The following is a 24,739-nucleotide window of genomic DNA, read 5'->3' as shown; positions in this document are numbered from 1 at the left end:
GGGGTCGTAGAAAAAAGAGCCAGGAAGAAAAAACAACCCAGGAGAGGTGGCGTGCTTTGGTATTCTCCTGGAGAACTGCTGGAACTAAACGTGTATCAGTGCTTCAACTCTCCTGCCTCTTATTGGCTGATGAAACCTCAGTTGTAGTAAATGAAATTTAATCAGAAAAGAATTAGCATACAGCCAAACTGTGACATTTTACCTGTGTTTGTGTGCACTTGGGAAAGTGTGTTGGCTGTATGTGTGAGTATGTGCCTGTGTGTTTCATGCTCGCTCATGAATGCAAATAGAAAAATGATATTATATTTGGCTTGAGTCAATAATGATATGTAAAGTAGGTCTGCATTTACAGCTTTGAGAGTAAAGACATCACCTTTTGAAACCACTTATTATCCCCCATTTTCTGTGTTTATCCATTTTCTGTGATTTCCTCAAAGGTATTTTACATTTAGAATTTCACTTTCGAGCTGCACCTACAACACGCTTTCCTGTTCACACTGAGTAAAATGGTCACCTACAGCGGTTTGATTTTGTTGTTTGAACAAATTAAAACAGCTGACAGATGAGGCTTTCCCATTATAAAAATCTATTTATGTCCTCAAGTTGTTTATGTGTGCATGTGTTTGGAATGATTTAGGGTTACAGTTTGAAATGTACAGTATTTCTAGTCCATTCAGTTGTACAGTCCGTGCCTTAGCTAATATTTTCCATTGAACTGCAGTGTTGAATAACAGGACATCTTTGCGTTCTTGTTAAGGAGTAGTGTTAAGCTGCTACACCAACCATAGCTAAAAGCTATCTGTGAGCCTGAATCTAGGGCCAGTTAGCCGGTAACCTTGTGCCTGTCCTTACGTGCTTTATTTAACGTGAAGGTATATGCGTGTGACTGTCCAGTGTGTTAAAGGGGTGTGTGTGGGTAACTCACCGCCAATCAGACTCTTGTGATCTCCCCCACCCATTTGCACTCTTTCATTGGCTATTCCAGTTTAGATAATGTGCAAAAAACCTTGTAAACACAAAAAAATGTTAATTCCGTCTCTGAAATATAGTCTCTCAAGTGTCTACAAGACGCGTCTTGTTTTCTCCCTTGTGGCGTCCATTCCACTCAAAACCAATGCCCGCCCGCTCCTCTGCAGGTACTTTTATTGAAGGTTTAAGAGACATACTCCCCTCGGGTGAGACATCACTACTGACCCTGTTTTCTCTGTCTACCAACCACACCTATCACTAAAGACACTGAAGTGAACCCACCTCTCGCATTATCATAACAGGTTGTCATGTCAAAGCATTATTTTGCTCTCCCAACAGTAGAATAAATGAAGAAACATATTTTTGTAGTTATTGGTGAAATGTTTTACATGATTATTTCTCAACAACTGTAATCCCAGCATAATGGGTTTGAGTGTGAAATGACCTTGTTCCTACAAAAGAAATGCAAGTTTGTTGAACGAACATTGTTGAGCTAACATTTCTCTGCTCATCCACCATTATTACATATTTGTATTGAAACTCTCTCCTTGTTGTTTAAATCCTCAGTACGGCACTTATAACATCTACATTTACTTCTTCCTCTGCCCGTGCCTGTAAGTTATTTCTTCATTTTAGTATTCTTAACACTCGTTAAACAGGTGAAGCGCTGATAAATCTGAGCAGGATTAAAGTACTTCATCCTTCTTATTCAGGATTAAACTCTCTAATCCTTCCCTCCACCATCAATGCCCTTTAATCAAGATACAGGTCTTTGCATGTTTGATGGATGCAATAAAAAACTGCTTCCATTTGTTGCCTTAATGCTTAGTAAACATGGGAAATAATTTATTCAAATAAACAAGACCAAAAAACAATTTCAATAATAACATTGATTTCAATTCTTTAACTACCTGATAAGACATATATTTTATGAAATGGCAGAATGTGACCATTGGGTCACCAAAGTGAATGGTCGTAACTCCTCAATTGTTTTGTTCCCAAAAAAGAACATTCAAAATTTTGAGACAGTAATGTTGGCAAAGCACTGGGCTTTCACTTTAAATGTCTTATCAGTTTTTCATCTCCCACACATATTGTAATTAGCTTTGAGAATGACTGAGAGAATAAGATTGGTAAAGCTATAGTTACGTGAAACATATTTATTTTAAAAAGATGGATTGACTAACAACAGTCCGATTACTTACAGAATAATCTCATTTTTAAAATAATTTTGATAATTTTCCACTCCCTTGTCATCCTAAATTAAGTCAAAGGAAATCCTCTCGGCAGATATACAACTCTTTTTTTTTTTTTTGCCATTCATAAAAACTCAAAATTGAAGTGATGCATCTTTCCCAGGGAAGTCTTCTCAAACAGTTGTTTACCAGTTCCAGGAGAAAGCTGTGTTCGAGAGCTTGAATACATTGTGTTCGACAAGGACACAGCGATACTTACCTCGCATTGGATACTCATGTTATCTTATCAAAAATGAAGCCATGCTGCAGAGAGTCACCTAGTTACCTTCGTCTCATGATAATGTTGTTTTAGACCGACCTTGTTTTACTGCTGACCTCAAGGTTGGAAGAGAATATGTCTGAACATATTAATGAAACCCCATAGCATGGTTTGCATGGATATAATGACATTGAATCTGTGAAGATAGATGGAGAGGGGAACAGCCACTTTAAGTGCTTCATCATCATTTTTTGACAAAAAGTCTGGGATTAAGATGCAGAAAGTGATTGCTTTTTCCATGTTAATGATCCTGTTTGCCTCGAGTGAATGCAAACTTTAAGATTGTGCCGCATGCAGATGTTTCTCTTGCATCTATAAACAATTGCCTGAGGCATAACAAAAGCATTTGGGAGCATTTTTCAAACTTGCTTTCTCTCACTCTGGATGGCACAATGGATATACACATCCAGTGTATGTTTGTGTGTGTGAGGATTCATAGTACAATCACAAGCTGTGCACATAAATACACATACAGTCACATCAACATCATGACAATTTGCCAATTCATATTCAAGTCTGCATGGACTGAATGCTGAGCCTGCTCCCTTAGGTGTACGTTGTGTGGTTGCATGTTAATGCTGTATAGCTGGTACATAATTTATGAAATTATCTGTTTTATTAGGACTACAAGAATATGATACATTTGTAGTAGCTGAGGTAAAAGGGACAAGCACATGTTGGTCAGTTGTTCTACTTTGCCCTGGTCTTTAGTCCTTGTAGCTTTCTTCAGTTGCACAGTAATCTGTCTACAGTTGTTTGTATGCTTCTGTGTGCATCACAAACAGGAGATGCTAACAGCCAATATTGTATTCCAAAGTTGTAGCCTGCAGCATTACTCATTGAAACATATACTGTGGTCTGCAAGACAGGCAGCTTATTCTCACTCACTGATGATGATAAAATATTCAACATGTTCAATCCTTTTAATGGCTGTTTAAAGGAAGGACGAGTCCTGACAGTACCAATCAAAAGGCAGGACAATGCATGCTGGACCCAAAGACACCTGCTAGTGTGAAAGCCTAAATCCCCCCCAAAAGCAATCCTTAACAAGTGCACAAGGATCAAATGAACTTTGATTATATCATCAGGGTAATTACCATAAAATACAGAAAATACGTTTCACCAGTACAAGGGGTCCTCCAGAGGGAAAAAAAAGGTTTAAACTAGCCTGTGTGTGGATTTTTCATTGAAATTAGCAATTCCACAATGTGTTGTGCCTGTGCAGCTGTGTAGCTCTTTCAAGTAACATCTGTGTGCGGCATGTGAAAGTTTGCAATCCATCTCATTACCTGAGCGGTAGTTGAGCTCTCAGTCACATTGATAGTTGTGTTTGGACTCACAATTAATATGCCTAAAGTTGTGCTTTCCACCTCTGCTGGACTTTTTTTCAATCAGTCCAGCCCTCCTCAAGGTTTATTTACTTTGAAGTATACCACTGTTTTATGTCTATGATCCTGACTTAACAAGGGAGAAAGGCTGCTCCATTTTGTTGTCTTAGCACACTTTTGCAGACAAAGAGCTGCTTAAAAATGTATCCGCATTGGCTGCACTCAGAGTTATGATGGCACGTGTCAGCATTTAATTCTAGCTATTGGTCAAATCAGTACACAGCACACCTTCTGGCACCCTTTTTGGGTGAAAAACAGGTATTGAAATATGTCTTGTACACAATATTTAAGGTAATGTTGCTAAATCGTGTCGATACAAAGATTTAGCCTCTAAGGTAATTTGAACTCAGTCTCTTTTACCAGTAGCAGCAAGCAGGCTCCTTCTTCCTGCCATATCTCGGGCCACTTTCTAAAAGCACCTTCAGAGATTCAATTATTCTGGTTCAGTTGTCTGAGCTAGACTGTAAAGTCAAGCTCACTTAGATTTGAATTGTGATAAAGGTGCAGCAGAGGAAGAGCTGGAAGAGAGCCGAGGAGGTGTCGATCACAGCTTTGTTTCTTGACAGGATGTACATAGGTTTTTTAGTGATCGTGTGACTGTGTAGCTGTGTGTGTACTATCTGGCAAAATCTGTCTGTGATCACCACAGCTAGCCCGACTTCACCTCCTCTCTCCTGTGAGGCTTAGAAAAAACCCCAACCATCTTCTGCCCTCTATACTCTCCATCGCTTCCTTTCCCCCTTCTCCATTTTGCCCAACGCCTTCTCTGCTCTTTACCTCTCTTCACCCTCTGTTTGACTTTATCCTTGCCTTCTGACCACCGTCTTTTTTTCCCTGCATGAAAAGCCTTGAAGTTCTTCTGATTCATTGGATCTTTTCACGATCTCATTTACCCACACATCCAACAATTTTGTCACCCCTCCACCAACTCTTTGTCCAGATACTCCCCTCTTTTTCTCTATCCCCCTTTCCTATTGTCAGCTTGTCAACGTCCCTGAACCCTGCTCAGCCCAATATATTGTTTTTTTTGTACCCATGCTTCCACCCAGACACCCTCAGGCCTGATACAGCTACTTGTTTCAGCAATCCAATAAGCGTAAACATATTTAGTTGTTTTAGCTCGGTTCAGTTTACAACAAATATTTGACTGTCCAGCCAGTGGTGCAGGGTGTGTATAGAGTCATACAGAGTATATCACTTATTTTCTATCTACATAGGTTATACACACTTCTTAATCCCCTCTGACTAACACCATTGATTGATGAACAATATTTAGTAACTGCAAGGATGGTGAATAGCAGACTCTCCCTACTCTTTATGTACTAACTAATGATATACAAACTTCTTTACACACTGACCAACACATTGGGTTAGTGCTGCTGTGTTATCGGTTGGGTTGATTTGATCCAGCATTGGGTTAGAGATACAAGGCAAAATCAAGTCTCTTCATTACAGGGCACCTCAACTCAATTCCTCCCCGGTAAAAAAACAGTTCTACCTATTTGGCTATTCAGACAGAACATCTTTCAATCACAGTGATTTAAGTATAGATAAAAAATGTTAACACTTTTATGATTACTGTCGGGTACACCTCTGCACCACTACACCACTGTGTCCAACAGCATCTATGATGACCACATTTTCCCTTCCCCTTTTCTTGAATTTATGAGCCAATTGGGGTAAACATATAATTTCAAGAGATCTATTTTTTTTTTCTGTAACATTTCGAGGCTGAGGAATCGAAAAATTATAAGTTACTATGTTGACAGGCCACAGGTGTTAATAAAAGTTCCATTTAATAAGAAAACACCTGTAGGGGCTGGATCAAGGTTATGTTTGTGGGATTTTATAGTGCAGATAATATAACACATGTACTGTGTATGTTGGACTATTTCTTCTGATCCAAGAACACTTATGTCACTTTCTAAAGTCAGAGAGGATAATACTTAATATAGTGATAAAAATGTTAATAACAATGGTTTGTATTTTTTTTTACTGCTGCCTTTCTTCCCTTCATTGTGGCTACATACTTACAATGTTCTTTTGTTTCTCGAATAGGAACATACTGTATATGTCACAGGCAACCTTGAAATTCTCTTTTATCCTTTTCTCTCCTCTTATTTATAAGGCCTGCTTTATCAACTCTACCGTTTTAGGGGAAGGTTTTTCTTTTCTTTTTTTTGTGACCAAAAACATAGCAGCTAATGTAGATCATGTAGCCTCATCAAATGAGTCTGAGTTTAATGATAGAAGCATTTATCTTTGCAGTTGGGCAGTCCACTGTAGCTACACGAAGATTATGTACATAGCCTACAGAATGCAGTGTTAACCACGCAGAGCCTTACAGAGGCACACTTCATTAATCAGAAAATTAATCTTCCCTGTGGTTTAATGGCACAGGGAAGGTATAAGACAAAGTGTGTGTGTGTGTGTGTGTGTGTGTGTGTGTGTGTGTGTGTGTGTGTGTGTGTGTGTGCGCGCGCGCATATGTCTCTGTTTCTAAATGTTTGAATGCACTTTTTTTTATTATTATGCCATCTTGGCATTAGGTAGTGGAATCTCTCTCTCTCTCTCTCTCTCTCTCTCTCTCTCTCTCTCTCTCTCGTGCAGCGCTGTTTATTTTAATGCTCATTAAGTTATTTTTTTCTTATCTTCTAAGGCAGTGAAGTACTGCAATAGGACAATGTTTTGCTGTAAACTAAGGCCAAAAGAAGCTTCATATTCTTCCATGAACACTACATTTTATTCCTTTCAAGCAACATTTAAATAAACTGTAAATAAACTGGCACAGATGGGTCTTATATTATTGCTCCTGTGAGAGCAGAGAAATTTACAACTCATTTATATAAGTGCAAACAGTGTGACATCACATAATAACTCATGTCTCTGTGTAACTTATAGACTAGCTGATGTTTTTTTTCTCAGTCCTTTTTTTTTCACTTTTCATTCAAAGAGAATTCAAAAAAGAAAATAATCGCCTCAATGCTGCCATGTAGCTTTTTTCCCAGATAGCAAGGAAGCTAGCTTCCTGAGTTCAAAATGATCATCTGAGTATATGTATGAAAACCCCATTATAACCTAAAGGTACGGTTTCTCCTCACAGCACACTTTCTGCAGCATCAATAAATAATGGATACATCCTGAACACAGACTCTTCTATTGAATTGGAAATAATACTCAGGTTACACTGGGGATAACAGAAACCAGAATCCTGTGATTATGGGCTTGCATGTGTCTCTATCTCTTTCTTACTGCTTAATAACTGTGCTAACATGACAAGTCGCAAGGCATACAATACTTTTAAAAGCTTGATGGCAGTCTTAGTTTTCTTGTCTTCCTGACATTGTTTTCCTTTTTTACACCTCTCTATCTTCTCTAAAATTGTTCCTGATGATGCCCAGCAACCATCCTTTCTTTAAGTCACTGCTTTTTATTGTAATGTGTGTAAGAGGGGGACATGTTTAATGTCAACCTTATCTTTTGGAGTGCTAGCAAAATCTTTTGAAACCCTTTTAAAAACTGCTCCAACTGAAATGAGGCACAGGAAAAATGCCTTATGCAAAGCTGTTGACTATGCTGACGCTGGTATCATCTAAAAAAAGATGACTAATGCTAGATGTCTGTTGTAGAAATATGTTAAAGATGTTGTAGATCCTTATTGTGCTTATGACTCTGTCCTTTGTGTCTGTTGTTGTAATGTTAAAATTGACTTGGGGATTTCTATCTGAATCTAAAGCAGCCCTCAGAGCAATATGCTTCTTCGATGTCTGGGTGAAAAAAAGCCGGCTTTTATTGATCTGTTTAGGGTGTTGAATAATTTCAGACTTGGTTGACTTCAGGACAGATACTGAGCTTGTGCTGAAGCGCACTTCGTTGTCTTTGATGCTCCCCTCCATTATCCACCAACCTGCAGGTACAAGTCATTTCTCTAGCTGGCTGTGTACTGCCACAGAGGCGGGTTAAGTCTGTGATTGTTTCCAGCCAGGTTTCCACGATGGATCACCGGCATGGCTGCTTAATATGACACCTACACAGCATACATACCTCCAAGAAGTGTGTCCAACTACGCTGCCTACACTGGTTTCCATCTTCCATTAAACTCAGTGATGGGTAGTGTAGCGACCAGGTTCAATTTAATGTTGGGCATTAAATTGACTGATATTGCAGGAGACATATACCATATGCATGTATAGTGAAAGGGTAGGTCTCGATCTGGAACATGTCAGATAATGGCTGTTACAGCAATGGAGCAGAAAAAGGTAGAGATAGGTTTTACAGTATGTCCCACATTCCTTGTGGGTTTTTTTCTGTGTGCCCATCATTGGCTCCACAGATAAACTCTGATTTAATTAATTGAGTTAATCTGGAACCTTTTAAGTAGATGTGTGCTTTTTTTTCTGGCAATCAAACATTTAGACTTTCACCTTTGCTTCCCTGAACACATTATAAATAATATCTACAAAATGGGTGCTTAGTGGGCATAAGCTAAGCAGCAAAATAAGAGGATCACAATGGAAATAAGCCCTCTGGCTTTCCTGACTATTTTCATCCTTGAACATTTATTTTTCTTATATGGAGTGTAATGTGATCAGCCTGTCATGTATGTGTTTACAGTTATACAGTTACAGTATAGATATAAAGTAGATAGATTATGCTGGTATGATGATAGATGTTATTTTCCTTTATGATGTCCTGCATCGTCAAAAAAGACAATGTCAAGAAGTATGAAGAGACAACATGAGGAAACGAGAATGTTCTGTCATTTTTGTCATTTTTGTTTAAATGCCAATGGAATCCAATCAGTCTACGACAAACACAGCCCCATCCTGAATATATGTCCTTAAGATGTTCAGGTCCCTGTAGCCACTAGGGCTGGGAATGTTTTAGTTGTCTCCATTTGGCATTCTTCAGAGGAAAATAGCTAGCCTTTGCATTTAACAGGGAGTGCCTGAATAACCAACAAATTCATTTTTTTAAATATGATTTAAAATTTCAGAAGAGAAGAATTTAATTTTCTTTTCCCCACCTCTGCTAGCCACACGGGGTGAGCTGTAAGCCCTCTGATATTGTTGGATGTTTTTTTTTGCTTGTTTTTCTTGTAGCGGAAAGTGCAGGACGGAGCAGTGTGTGTGGTTTTATGGCTGCATCTTTAGTCAGCAAAGAAAACAAGGCAAGAGCTTGTGGATGTGACTATAATTGTGGCAGTGGAAGGACTTCTGGCTTGTTTCTCATTTGAAGGACAGACAGACAGACAGACAGACAGACAGACAGACAGACAGACAGACAGACAGACAGACAGACAGACAGACAGACAGACAGACAGACAGACAGACAGACAGACAGACAGACAGACAGACAGACAGACAGACAGACAGACAGACAGACAGACAGAGAGGAAATGGGGATGAGAGCACATTGCAGCTGTTCATAACACATAACAAGCAAACATATGCACCCCACCATAACACATACAAAACACACTAAACACCACACACCAAACAAAGGTGTTAACCCTACATGTAAATACCCTGAAAGTCTTTAACCATTTGGATATACAAATTTGTATTTTGTTCCAGATGAAATGTAGCTTATGAACCAATTATTTGATACGCAAAAACCATCTACTTATTCTCATTGGCTATGAAAAAATTTTAAATCTTTGTTTATCCAGATTCTGTCCTTGAGCAAGGCATTTAGCATGCTTGACTGCTAAAATGGAGCTGCTCAGAGGCTAGGAAGAAACTGTGATAGTCCTGGGACACTTTGAAAGTGTGTAGACACATGTCAAAAATGTAAATTATTTGGCAAAGCTTACAAGAAATACTTGGGGTGTTAAACTTAGTCCATTTCCTGTATGATGCCTGCAGCTATGAAAAGTAATTTCCAGCTAAGGGATTATAGTAGTTCTGTATCATTTTTCGCCGGAAAAACGTTTCTCTCTCTTTGCTACACCTTGAAGACACTCAAATGAACAATGGTTTTTATTAGCAACTTTGTGCGTGGGTTAAAGGTCATATATTATTCTCATTTTTAACAGGTTTAGATTTAATTTAGACTCAAAAGTCCCTAATATACATCTGTGAAGTTACTTGCCATGAATCCACTCTGATCCTGTATTTTAGCATGCATATAAACTGCTCTAGATCAACAGTTTCTGTGATAAGTTGGATCAATAGATGATAACAGGGATAAATACCCTTTATTCCAGTTACATTGCATTTCTACTCTTCCCTCTTAAGCAACAATACATAATAGGAAGTTTTTCTGGGAGTGTCTATACATATAATTGGCTTTATATGCTACATTGTGTACTGCAACAACATACAAACTGTTGCACCAGACACACCTTCTGTTTCTGCTCCTGGTGTCGCAGTGTTGTACAGTATAATAGAGAGCGAACATATTACTGGAGCTTGAGCCATTTACTTTAGAGAGTGAAGGGCCACACACTAACAGAAACACACTCAGGTTAGGATGAATATAGAATAATAATGTATTCATTAACATACAGAGCTTATGCAATAACAGTGGAGCACATTATAAGTAAGAGACAGTTGAGATGGGCCATAAGAGATGAGAATTTGTTCCAAACCCATTCATCTTTTGCCCTTTTCCTCTCATTCCATTCCTCTTTCATTTCCCCTCTAATGCTTCATGAAATAACACTGATTTGTGGCTCTCCACAGGCCACTTGTGAGGTGACTCCGCCTCTTAATTTTTGCAGGGCCCCTTCAGAATATTTCAAACACTACACCAATCAGACACAACTGTAGAATTTGTAAGGGCTGATTTCGCTCTGCAGGTTTCTTGTAAATTTAAACACCTCTGATTTTCTGGAACTAGTTAGCATAAGTTGCTAGCAGGGTTTTCTTTTAATAAAGCTTTCATTAATTTGTTAATTATATACTTAATAAGTAACAGGCTTTATGTAAGTACAGTTTGCAATAAGTTCTCAGAAATGTGAGTTAAGTTTGATTTGTATTGATTGGACAGACTTCAATGTGGAATTGAGTTTAATGTCAGCAGGTCTAAATAAGACATTTAAAAGATCCTACACATTGGAAAAAAAATTCTCTTAAAAGCTGTATCAGTATCAGAATCATCTTATCTCTGCTTCTTACAGTCTACAAAGTAATGTCCTGGCTTTAAATGTATAACTGAATATTCTAAATGGTATCAATATAAGTGTGGTTGGAGAGTGTGTGGATAGTGAGGCAGAACAGGTTTCCATTTGTACATTTCCCCTCACTAAGATAGTTATTGATTAACAATTTGTTACCTGAAGTCACCATGTGCCTGCGGTCTGACTGGTAACAAGCCTGAAAGGAAAAAAAAAAAGATGGAGGGTACTTTTGAAAGCCTGCATATGGTGTATTTGCCATCTCTTGTCTCATCTCCTTCTTTCTTGTATTTGTTCTCTTTGAAACATCATTATGTTAAGTTTCTACTACGAACACGTCAACATGCTTTTCACCCATTATTATCTGTTGGTGTTCATGAGGCTGCACTAATCTGGCCACTAAGCAATATTTAAGTAACCTGAGGGCAGGGCTCACTTTAACCTCACATTATTTCATGATGCCCAATTGTTTATGGTGAGTAGGCGGACTCAGAGGGCAAAACAAACACCGAGCCGATGGAGTGTAATTCACTTAGGGTTGGGGTTAATGCCCTTTGTGATGTCATGAAGGGAAAATCTTGAAACGGCCAGTTTGAGCACACATTTCCTTAAAAGTAGAGCAGGCAAAAGACAGAGAGGCTGGACATAATTTTAGACAGACAAAGGACACAATAATGTTAAAGTGTATTTTGCATAATAGGTGGACTTTAACATGGGACTTATCTGGTTGCAGTTGAAATAAATATTAAATCCTTATTTAATTAAAAGCAAAATCCTCTAGTGTTGATTTAACCTTACATTTCCATTTTATAGCTTAAATCATCTACCTTCCAAATCTCAGAAAGGTTTGCTTCTGCAAATGTTGTTCAATATTGATGAGCTGGGCTCACCTGACGGTCCTTTTTCTGCCCGACTATTCTGAATGGAGTTGCATCAGTTTTGGTCATATATTCAGTTTATCCATCTTTCATAGAAACTGAGACACATCACCGTCCAGTCTCTCTGTCTTCATGCTGTTTTAAGTCTTCCTTTCTAGTTTTTAGAGCCGAAGTGAGGTTCTGATGCAAAATTCATTTTCTTGACTTTTTGATATGAACCCCATGCTGAGCTTGACGCTTGAATTTAAATGACGTGTTTTTTTATGCTTAATGTTCAACACCTTGTGCTGAGCACAGCAGTGCAACACTTATATGTAAATTAGGGCATAGTGCAATACAACCCTGAACATGGGGATTTGACATTTTTGCACATGAATGTATTTAAGTACAATTTAAATCTTTGCATGCTTATGTTTTGTTCAGAAGAGAGGTTTAGGGCTACACCTTCAACCATCTTTTTTTACATGAATTGTTGAGGCAACTGAGTTTCTAGTTTCTGCTAATTTGTTAAAGATTAATACAGTTTTAAGGTTTGTAATTCAATGGCTTTGCTCGCACATTTATATCTCTGTTCATCGGCAGTGCTGATAAAAATGCAGTATGTTTGCTTTTTAGAGCTGCAGAAGGGCAGGGCTGATTCAGCTACTGTAACAAAGACAGCACGTGTAGTGACAGGCAGAACAATAGGTGCATGGATTCAGACAAAGGCAACAGGGGCATTTATACACACACTGCTGTACAACTAATAGAAACCCAGTAAAAATGGTAGGAGCGAACCAAGTTTTAAAAATGATGGGAGCTAACACCATTCATCAGAATCTTTTTTTAATGCACATCTGTGTTACATTATTGACTGCCTGCTTTTCTTGTTTAACTACAAAAGCCTTCTTTTGTTGCTCTGAATTACTTCCCCGTAGCAGTTAAGAACAAAACGTTTTGCTTGTTGGTAGAGAGGCGCTTTCTGTTTTTGAAACCATTTCCTATAAAATGTTGTCCAAGAAGAACTCCAAAACACATGTGGAGCCTATGTATATTAACAAAGGTATTTTTTTTACTAAAACATTGCTCAACATAACACTGCTACCTTTAATGAGCTGTTAGGGCTCAAACAATGAAACCTTTTGAATCGTGATTAAATCTCTAAAATTCTATAGCTACTAACTTTTAATTATGTTTGTTTAGATTTTAATTACATTATTATAAATTACAAAAAGTTGTTTATTGTTATTTTGTATGTTTGAGCTGTCTGAAGACAATATTACTTTTGACTGTCCAATAGATGGCTGATGATCAATGAAATTCATAAAAAAAAGAAAAAAAGAAAATGCATTAATTTCTTACCTTAATAGCATTGCCACTAACTTGCACTGACAGCTCTAGTAGTTATATGAGGTGTTTTTCCACGCCATGCCTTCTACCGCTAGATTCTGATTCCATTTGAAGGGCTGCTTCAGCATCAGAACAGTCACATTTGCCATACATTGCTACTGACAAAGCGACTGCTTATGTCTGGTGTTAATAAAAAGTGTGTAAAGTGCTGGGAGATTTTAGCGAGCGTAACACTGGCTGGGACAGTCGAGTTCATCCCAGAGCAGAAAGTGTCATTCATGAGGACTGAACAATGCCACAGATATTTTTCATACCCAAAAATCTCATACTCTGTCCTTTGTTCAGTGCTTCTTCTTTGTCACATAAAGACCCTTTCAAGCTTTCCCTTTAAACTCACAGCAGATATTCATCTGAGAGTATACATTCAACATGCATATTCATTTTCTGCAGATTGTAACAGTCTCTCAGACCTCCTTGAACATTGGTCACACATCAGTTATTTCCTGCTACAAGTTGCACTTGTGCCAGTTCTGAGACTCCCAATGCAACAGTACATGAATATATGCAAATGCAGCAGACTCATTATGCATTTGACTTGCCTTTGCTTCAAACTGTCAGTTTTAATGGACCATTTGAAATTGAATTACTCGTCGTTTGATGTTTGATTGACAGACTGATATTAGGGTTGTGTAAACTGGTGCTCACACAGGAAAGTAAACAGCTGTCAGAACATCCTGGTCTGTCCATTGACAAAATGTAGACAACCTCCTGGTCTTTATTAGCAAACCAAACTGAGACCTTTAATCCCCATGCCCGATGTGGAGGAGTTTTTAGCTGCCTCTGTTAATTTAGCTAAAGTAGAGAATCAGGATCTAATTGGTGCTGTTACCAGAAAGTAGCTAACACGAGTAATATTGAAGGCCAGGATTGGAATGACTTCGTCCCCCTTCTCCCTTTGTAACATGTGAGGTGATTTTCAAAGTAAAAATTGCTACTATGTATTAGTTATGTGCGGATCTTGAAGCCCACCTGTCATATGTTATACAGTATTTACATCTCCAACAATTTTCTGTTGAAAGAGTGCAGTCTGTTCAAAGCCGCGTGTCAGGAATTTTCAAACGTGTGGGTGTAGAATTGTGTCATTTAACTCTACAATCAACACCTTCTTTACTGTTTGTCCTCTTTTCGAGCATTATCCTCAGATGAATACAAATGTGCCTTTTTCATTTGCTTGCTCACAGCAGCAGGTTTTTATTTGAAAACTCAAGTTAAGAAAAATATTGCATCATTGTGTCAGTTTCTTACCACAATACAAAAGCCACTTTGTCAACGATGACACTTACACCTAGAAGCAGGATGTGCTGCAATAGCAATTGTGACGATGTTTCAAAGAAGTGGAATTTAACCAAAGATGGATGGTTGTGTGTGTTTGAACTCATTTTTGTTTTACATTCGTTAACCATGGAATAGAGAGACTATCAATAATTTTCCACAAGGAATAAGGGGCATGCTGTTCTTAAATAAAAACCTCTTTCCAGTGCTTCCAATTTTTCTATATGTGTAAATTAGAGTATAAAGTCTTTATTTGTCTGTATCCTACAGCTGAATACCTGTCTTGTTTTTAAAAAACGTTCAATCCAGCTATGATTGCACTGCAGCCTCATTTTCTCAGATCTCATCTCGTCATTTCATCTCAGCCTGTGCTAGCTTTTCTCTGAGCAAAGAAACAAAAGGCGAGTGACAATAGGCAACTTTATATTTCATGATCATCAGCCTATTCAGTATTCAGGGACGGCTTATACTAAAAATCCTATGGGAAAAATTCTATACTGTATGATTGCACGTCTACACATTCCTGCCAAATCACAGTAGCAGTAATCTGTGCAATTGTTCCCATCATTCTCACACACATTTCAGTTACTGCAGTGGGACTGGAACGTTGCTGTCCACTATGAATGTCATTTGGATTCTTCAGTTGTATTGTCAAGAGCTGTATGTGCAATAAATTAAAAAAAAAAGTATGGATTTGGTCCTGTGCAGGTAATGGAACGTGATTCAAACATATCTTCAAGAAAGTGAATCAAATAGTCAAGCCGGTTTAAAGAGGAATGCTTTTTGGGATAGAAAGCCTGAAAAGTGAAAAAGAAGCTGAGCTGTAGAGATTGAGGTTAAGGTGTGTGTTCGTGTATCCACATGGGAAAAAGATAAGTGTAATAAATTTAAATTGAGACTGCAAATATATATCAAACTACTGTTTGACTGTGCACTCTACATTTCTGAAACACATTGTTAATTTAAATTCACACCAGCGCAAAGTCGAATTATACTTTCATTATTTAAGCCTTTGGAAACCCCCCCTCCCCCTCATTTCTTTCAAAGCTATTGAGTTAGATTTAAGTTTGGATTTTCTGTTGTATCCACTTCTAGTAAAAGGACAGTAATGTGTTTTCAGCAGTTGTTACTAATTTTTGTTTAGCAGTTAGAAGCTTCATCGAATGTGATCCTTTTTTAATGGTGTATATCCAGCTTAATGTCTTCTTTCAAAGATTTTTGATTGTTTTACCTACGACTTTTTACGACCTAGGCTATAAATAAAAGTATTTTAAATTGGTTAATGCTTGGAAGTAAGGCTAATTAAACAATAAAGCGTTTGTGTGGTTAAAATTATATACGCTAAGAATTATTAATAGTCAACGTGCATCGAGTTCTAATTTGATGCTGTTCCACGGTTTTTCTTCTCATCTTAGATCTTCGGGGGAATACTCTTGACAGCTGTTATTAGTGTATTTTTCCAAGGAAAGGTTTGTGAAATGATGCTGGTGTGTTGACAGACCTATCCAACTGTTCCCCATGGGACTCTTCTGAGCAATAACTCAGTAAGGCAGTCTTTGATCTCAAAGGATCTGTCTTATTCCCTTCACAGACAGCAAGCTACTAAACAGTTATACCAACAGAAGAAGACGTTATAAAGTAGACTTAATCTTTACTCTAATTATACAGTATGTATGGTCACAATGTAACAACCTCACAATGCAGAAATTAGGGCTTCAGTTTATTCTTGCCAGTGTATATAATACTATAATTTGACTGAGATGGAATCTGTTTCATTTGTTAGTTGGGTTAAATAATGTAGGTTAAAGAAAAAGCAGATGCTGCTAAGTGAATCTTTTCAAGGAGGATTACAGACACATGACCAACTTCCAGAGTTAAACTGAATTATAATTATAGACTTTTCGTGTTCCCTTTTGATGATATTATTAGTACATGGGCTTAACCAGGAAAGGGTCTGTAAAGGGTCATCAAAGATGAACAGCTGATGTGAATTATTTTTTTCTGAAGAATAGAGTTGATTGTGTTATGTACTGTAGCAAAACAGTGCACTCCACATAGGCTACTTATCATACAAAGCTCCAAAACAGTATCTGGGATGTTGCTTTAGCTAAAGTATATCTGTTATATGTCATGTGGATCGTCTACCTTCAGTGCTCTCCATTGACATTGAGCATATTTTGCCCTGACAGTAAGAAAATGACATTGTGGCCACATTTGCCTCTCCATTGGCTTTGTGCCTGTATAAAAATAGAAGCTCTTATTTATTCAATATGGCTGCTCTAATCTTGCTGTCTGCCATCCTCACAGGTCCACTGTCTGACATTTGGAAACTTTGTCCTATGTGCATCAGTCTTATAAAATTGGCTACCTGTATTTGGAAAGATGACTCTAAAGAGACTCTTTGTTTGTCCTGTCCAAATTGAAGACCTTATTCAGTTTTAGTTTGGATCACAAGGACAAACTGCAATACAGTCCTGACTGCAATAGAGGTGAATTAATTAACCCGACCTTACCTTAGAAAGAGAACAGCACGTGTGTTAATCAAGCCTCGTAGAATACATGTGAATGAGTCATGATGAGTTAAATTGGACTAAAATATCCTAAAAGACATTGATGTTCTGTTGTTGTAATCCCAGAATAGTGTTGCCCCTTTGCCCTTTGGTATAACTTTAGGTCTGTTTGAATATTAAAGTACATCTTTTTGGTTCGCTTCCTTGGGTTTTGTCAGCAAGCATACTGTCCCATTCTGTGTGATTTATTCCAACCTTTTGTGTAATTCTCTATCCACCTCGTTTCAGCCGTGGAGAGACTATTGAACATGCATGGTAGAGGAGCTTTGAGGTGCAATAAATTCAATTACAACTGCTACTGAATCAGAGCTTTTAAACTGTCTTCCTAGATTTTTTTTAATTAGGCAAGAAATGAATGATCTTTGCTTTCTGTGTCAAGGTTCATTGATGAAGCAATTATACTTAAACTTAAAAGGAAAAAAAAATCTAAAAGTGTTTCGATCCATTCATTGTGCAATGTCACCACACTTGGAATACACTGTATATGCATACAGTCCCAATATTGTTCAGCATAATTAATGTTCAGATTTTTTCGTACAGGATTAAAAGTAACTTCACATAATGTGTCCATCACTGGTGGAAATGAGGGTCGACTAATTTGCTTTTCTGAAATCTTCGACGAAATAGTGCACAGCTTCTCCTGCTCTCAAAGTACACCCATGTCTAAGACCATTATCTACCCCCCTCTAACAGCCCCCGTGTGGACCTCATTATCCTCTCTGCTGTGGGTATTTTAAAAGAGAACTACAGCCAACCTCTGTCTGATTTATCTTCACAGCAAGTCCAGCTCATTCTGTTTTCTCCTCCTACCACTGAGGTTTTAACACTTTTCTTTCAGCCAGCAGTTTAACTCAAACTGATAAATTGAAGGAGAATCACTGTGGACAGAAAGCGATAGACTGACATAAATTATTAGATCATTCCGCTGATAATAGATGACTTAATGATACCGATGAAATATGTCTGCGAGTTATGACGTTTGAATTCCCTATAGAAAGACATTAAGTTTCCCATGAGCCTCTTTGGATATGTTCAGAAAAGTAAAGCAGCACATTACTTTGTATACTTGTTAAATTAGGAGACAGAACCCCACCTGTACATCCTTAGCTGTCCAGATTTGGCTGTTTTTCCTGATTGTGAAACCGTACTTATTATGAAATGTAAGTAATAAAGCAGATCAGAGCTGTACAGTCAACAACAATACAAAAATGTTTGCAACAAAGCAGCAGACATTGGCACAACCAAACTAAACCAAAAAAATGCAACCCAGCTCTGACCCAACAACACAAAAATACACAATGAGAGGAGAAAAGTTCTCTTGCAGGCCTCGGATTCACTTTACAGCTCTTTTATGCTTTCAGTAACGGATTCCCAGCATGCAACAGAGAGAAAGAGAGAGCAAAGACATAGACAGCAGTACTGTATGTCTGAAGGTTTTTTACAGAATGCTGAACCACTATGTGTTCTTCTTGATGCCTAAAAGGTGTCCTCTCTATGTTTTGCAGGTGGCTGTGACAGGGGCACCCCCGGGGCAGGACCCATGAGGAGTCATAGAAGATGCTCACAGCCTGGGCGCTTCTGCTCTTCTTAGCCATGTGGGTGAGAAGCAGCTCCGGTGGCCCACTCTCCTTCAGAATAGGTATATTTTAAAACTAAAATGCTCTAAATGGTGTAGTCCAGTAACAGTAAAAAATGATGCACATACATGCCTCCTAAAGACCTTCCTTTTGTCTGTTTAGGGATATTATCATTCCTATTTATGTGTTATCTCGAAATGATGTGATAGTGACGAGACAGTTATAAACGAGACAATAGGCTCTACAAATTAGGATTGTGATGATTGATTTGAGAGACTAATTGAATTATAAAATATGGCATTCGTTCTGAGCAGCTTTAAATGTTAAAGACACCAGAAACCACTACAACATTTTTCTTCTGGAAAGAGTGACAGATGGATGGACCAACGCTGGAGCTTAGCGGACATGGTTCAAAAGTCTCACAACCTGCCTGACTCGGTTGGTAACCTATGGGGGCTGTTCTTCTTGTTAATATTCTCCTACAGTCAGCAATTCTCTGACATCCTGTCACTTTCTCCCAGTCTAGCAAAAGTTTCACTGACTTTATTAAATTTAGTCTGCACTTAGGTGTGTCTGTAGATGAGCATGTGCACTCTGTTTATAGAAACAGATGGAGTAGAAGGTAAAGACATAGAGAACGAGATTCTAGAGTGCACATACTCCGCTTCTAACATGGCTGGCTCTATATTTAGGCTTACTGTTATGGTCATGTTCAGATACAGAGAACATTGTGATTTTTGTCATTGAAGAAGGTTGAAAGTTGCAATGTTACTCTGTCTTTTGTTGTCCAAAGCTATGTACGAGAGTAAATACAATATGAGAGGATGTAGAAAGCAGAAAACAAAGTGACATCTTTCAGTCCAAATGAACACAGTTATTGACAGGAAGTGCAGAGAGGCCCTTTTTACTGTCAACATCTACAGCTACGTATATCATTGTTTATATCCCAATGTTAATCAACACCAAAGAGAGAGAGAGATAGGAAGAGAGAGTTTGTTGCTGGTTGGTAACAGGGTTGTGAATTTGATACAAGCATAAATTGGGGCGGCAGTAGCTCAGTCTGTAGGGACTTGGGTTGGAAACCGGAGGGTCGCCGGTTCAAGTCCCGGCACGGACCAAGTCCGGAAACTGGTCTGGTAGCTGGAGAGGTGCCAGTCCATTTCCTGAGCACTGCAGAGGTGTCCCTGAGCAAGGCACCGAACCCCAAAAACTGCTCTGGAGCGCTCGCTGTGGGCAGCCCCCTCACTCTGAGACCTCTCCATTAATGCATGTCACTAGAACCCTGTTTGTGCATGAGTGTGTATCTCGGCCTATGTGTGTGTTAGACAGAGTGTAAACCGAATTTCCCCTCGTGGGATTAATAAAGTGTAAATTATTATTATTATTATTATTAAATTGTGAATCAGTGGTGGGAGATGAACAGTGAGGTGACATGTTCTGGATGAGGTTTGTCTGTGAATGCAGAAAAACCTGACGTTACATTTGGGAGTGCATGATGTAACAAGAGCCTCTACCAAGAGCTGTGTAGCATGCTCTGACAAGCAGGGTCTGTTCTTCCTGATGTGGTACAGAGCAAATCGACATGGCCAAGCAATCAAGACCATGTGAACCTTAAATTTTCGCTGGTCATCAACCATGACACCCAAGTTTGAGCAGACTCTGTGGACAAGCTAGATAGGGATTTGTTGTTTTATAGAGGGATGGCTGGAATGACAAGGAGCTCAGTCTTTCCAGTAAGGCATGATAAAATATTTGCAGAGACTGTCATGGCGTCTGGCAGGATTGAGAGCTGGGTATCATCAGCAAAACAATGGTATGAAACCACTGGAGTAAATGATTGTAACAAGTGAGGTAGCATTTATTGAGATAGATGAGGATTAAGACATTTCCCTTGAGGCACCATTGTGGTTAAGCTAATAATACAGTTAATGATAAACCGTCAGCTTTTAAACACATTGTGACATTTTCAAGGCTATTAGAAATTCAAGTAATCCGAACAGTTCATAAAAAAACATTTTCTTGAGGGGGCAGATAAGCACCTTTTAGAAAAAGTAACAAATTACTACTTTTCCTGGAAAGTGATTGTAAATCATGGAGAATACAAGATAATAAATGCATTTTTCAACTTCTTCCAATATTAAGCTTCTTTTTTTTATTTCTGTGGCAGAGAATTTTGCCAGAATAGCCTTAGACAGCAAGAAAAAAACAAAGTCAGTTCAACTGTCATCTTTAAATAGTATAAACATATCAACTTTATTTCAACAAGACATTGTTTGTGTCACTCAGTATTTTTCTCTCCTGTCTGCTCACCGTCTCAAAATTTGAACACAGATCAGCTAAGGCTTCAAGGTGTACTGAATCTATAAGACGGTGAATAAACAGTTCTTTTTTAAGAATGCTTTTTGTAAGAATGACTTGCACCCCCTTGACTCGACTTTGAATGTACAAAAGTATGGAATCAGATCAATGTTAAATCTAGCGAGAGAGCAGTAAAACAAACCCACGATCAAATTCTGTTGTTTCACAAGCGCTGATACTGTATGAACCGCCACGCACAAAGCAAAACAACCTCTCACACATTTTCACTAATGGAGTGCTGCAAGGCAACTGCAAAGGGAGGAAATAAAACACAGGTGTGTGCAAATAAGTTCACTGTCTGCTCGGCGAGTGCAGGTGCTCTCTTCTTCTCTCAAGATGGAGTTCTTTCGCCAAAGCTAAATAAATTGTTGCACTGAGCCCGACAGTGGGCTTCATGCAACGCAAGCTGTCAATCAAAGTTGAATGAGTCTGGTTATGTGGGCGTGATGGGGTTGACAGTGACCATTCATGAGAGAGGCATTAACCAGACTTGGTCTCTGTCTCAAAATTGTCAAAAGTCTTGCTCCATTTGAGCAGAACTCTGCCATGCGTGAGAAGAGAGAGAGAGGGAGTCAGCAGCTGCAGTCCTGCACTCACAGAACACTCTTTGCCCTCACCTGTGTTTTATTACACTCCCACAGCTACCTGAACAGCTCTTTGTTGATACATTTTTGTCAAGGGTTTTTTTGTGCATGGCAGTTAATATCAATATAATTTGCTGGTTGAATTGTTTAATTGCTCTCTCTAGATTTGACTTAAATTTGACTCTGTATACAAACAATTCCACGGTGACGATGCTGTATGTTTATTCTAGTCATTTTGCATTGTTGAAGGGTAATAATAATAATAATTTGGCCTGTTTCTCCTTTTTTAATATCATCAATGCACAGCAACAGTCTCTTTGCCAGCGTACTGTCAGTGTGTGTTTGTGTGTGCTCTGCTGTGAGTGTGACCGTGTGTGTATATTTATGCACAAGCCAGTACAGAGCAGATGCACAAGCACACACTGTCACACGGACACATTTCAAAGCACACCAAGGCAACCAAACAAACACCTAAACAGTATCACAAATTCCCTGCCATTTGTGCTCCAGGAGTTGGTATTTAACATGGATGTCCCTCGGGTCCAGCCTGGCTGGCATAATGTCACTGCCTGGCCTTCTCTGAATGTATCAAGGCCAAAAACAACCTCACACCCCCGCCACATTCCCCTCCAGGAGCTCATAGTAGCCAGCAGTGAGCTCAGTGTCGGTGAAATGAGGGACTCAACTTTGTCCTCCCTGTGTGGTTGTCACAGACAGCCGTGATCAACAAAGGCCTTTGGAGTAAGCTCTTTGAATCATTTTTCAGGACATATTTTTCCTAAACAAGCTTTTACAACAACAGTGCACGTTCTAAAGATCTACATGGGGAATTGCTATTAATTAACATTGAAAATAATGCCAAGCTATGGACACTTCAAATTAATAGCTATCGCATGACATCAAGAACGCTTGAAACCGCCCGCCTGTCAGATAGAAAGTTTAGCTACCGCTGTACGCTACACAGAAGTTTTTGATCTCGCTTTGATTTTTCAAAACAAAGACAGTTGTTGTTTAATGTGCTGTTCTAACCATGGAAGAGACAAATGTGAGTCGTGCTTCTATGTAACTTGATTAAAGACCCAAAGGGGAGGAGATTGTGAATTAATACTGTTTGATGCTTGGTTATCCCTGTGAAGGTGAACAAGGAGCAGACAAATATTGTCTTAACTTGAGCAAAATATTCCTGCTTTTTAGCTAGCACAACCTGGCCAAGAACAATCACTTTCCTTATTATTCAGTCCTCAGGGTAACTTTAAGAGCCAGGTTGTCTGAGAGTTGTTTGAATCTGCCCATCTTTCTTTTTTTAAGCCTTACACAAAAGTCAGGGTCATAGTCGCGACAGGACTTCCAGCTTTTAAGCACTCACAAGAAGAGAAGCACATTAAACTTGTTTGTTAAATTGAAGTATTATTAGCTGGAAGTAAAAGCGCAATTACAAAATCAAATGTCTTCAATTGACTTTTGTTGTTGTTTATGCTTCAATTGTTAATGTAGCAGTACGTCCTGTCTCACACACAAAACAACTTTATTTGCGATGATGTTAATATTGAAATGGGTCAAAGAAATGTGTTAATACTTAAAGAACCTTCTTAATCTTTATGGTTAATTAAATACGGGTCGCTCAGGAGAAGGAACACTTTGTAATCGGCATCTCTACCACTGAAACAATGTTGTAAGCCATTTTAAAAACCATGACCAAATGAAACTAAGCCATGCGTTTTGTTTGTAAGCTATATAGAACAATGTACACACCTAATATAACTGTATGCATCTTATTTATAACTTTAATTAGTAGCTCCTCTGCAGTTCCTTAATGTAAAATGGTGCACTGTGGTGAATCACCCACTGCACTGACTATAAGTTTGATTAAGACTCAATTAAAGCATGCAAATATATTTCAGTGCAAAGCAAAACCATGCAAAATGCAGAGTCAGGGGTGTAAGTGGAGGAGCTTTTTAAGAAAACTGAAATTTTTATTCCAATAATCCTGAAACCTCCTCTACATAATTTTGTTTAAAAAAAAGCCTGTACAATCTTGACATTAGACTTCCTTCCAAAATACCTTAAAGTACCTTTTAGTGTACAGGAAAATGTCAGCATACTTTCTAAGACTGAGTAATATCAAGAGACATACCAAACATTATTTTAGCCAGGAAATACACCCCACAACAGATTAAGTTTCAAACATGAAGTATAGGATACTTTTCAACATTTTATTTCTTACTTTTTGATCGAAAATTGTAATTAAAGGTACATTGTTTTTCTGAAAGTTTCAAGAATGAGAATTTAGAGTGTGATACATTATTAGTGATTCGTTGTCATGAGTTTGTGGCTCAGTTCTAGGTTATCCATGTAACACTGGCCTAAAGTCTAGTATTAGGTTTACTTTGCTACCTCAAGGGTTAGTATGCATTAATACAATATGTATTGGACATACATCTGTACGGGTAGCATCACATGAACAACATTTCCAGGGAAATATGTTTATTTTACGTATTTGTGAACAAAAGTGTTTGCTGTATGTGTCCAGTCACTGAGCGAAAGAGTGGTAGGTCAGGGAAATTGAAGCCCTCAGGTAGAATCTAACAGTGTAATTAGCCCCGCTGAGCTAATACCCACAAGTCAGCAGCACCACACTGTCAATTCCCACAGTTCAACCCCATGCACTCTCACACTAACTTATCAAGTCTGGCTGCTGGAGCCGCCATGGCTGACTCATTGTGACCTTGCCTCCAGTCAAGTTAATTTAGCCTTCGTTCACTTTTGACACCAGTTGGCATCTATGAACTCATTTAACTCACTGTCAGTGGAAGAGCAGATAAGATGGCATGTTGGGAGGGAAGAAGAGTAAATAACTGCAAGGAAAGTATCTGTTATTGCTTTAAAATATCATCCAATTGTAGCCTTAGTGTCTCTGAAGTGAAACTTTCACACATTTCTTATTGGCAGAGACTGATGTCCAGCAGAAGAACAAATGTGGTGACACTTGATGACTAATCTCCCTACTTTTAATCCCTCAGCCATGTGCTGTGGAAGTTATTAAGTTTGTGGCATTCAGACATGTGTACACAGGCCCCAAGCTTCACAGCACATCTGAGCTAAAGCTCATTTTAGGGAAA

General features: G+C 38.5%; 1 protein-coding gene across 2 annotated transcripts in view; it reads left to right on the top strand.

Annotated features, from left to right (window-relative positions):
- The window catches only part of grik4 (glutamate receptor, ionotropic, kainate 4), a 235,311-nt gene that overhangs the window by 96,708 nt on the left and 113,864 nt on the right, over positions 1-24,739 (top strand). For both annotated transcript variants that reach the window (XM_079353701.1, XM_079353702.1), the window contains one exon: positions 18,607-18,740. In XM_079353701.1, the coding sequence (XP_079209827.1) occupies positions 18,659-18,740 (82 nt within the window). In that variant the 5' untranslated portion in view covers positions 18,607-18,658. The remainder of the gene's footprint in view (positions 1-18,606; positions 18,741-24,739) is intronic.

Source organism: Symphodus melops (genome assembly GCF_947650265.1).
Source record: "Symphodus melops genome assembly, chromosome: 10".
Classification (NCBI taxonomy): domain Eukaryota; kingdom Metazoa; phylum Chordata; class Actinopteri; order Labriformes; family Labridae; genus Symphodus; species Symphodus melops.
This window is presented reverse-complemented; position numbering and strand designations above follow the sequence as displayed.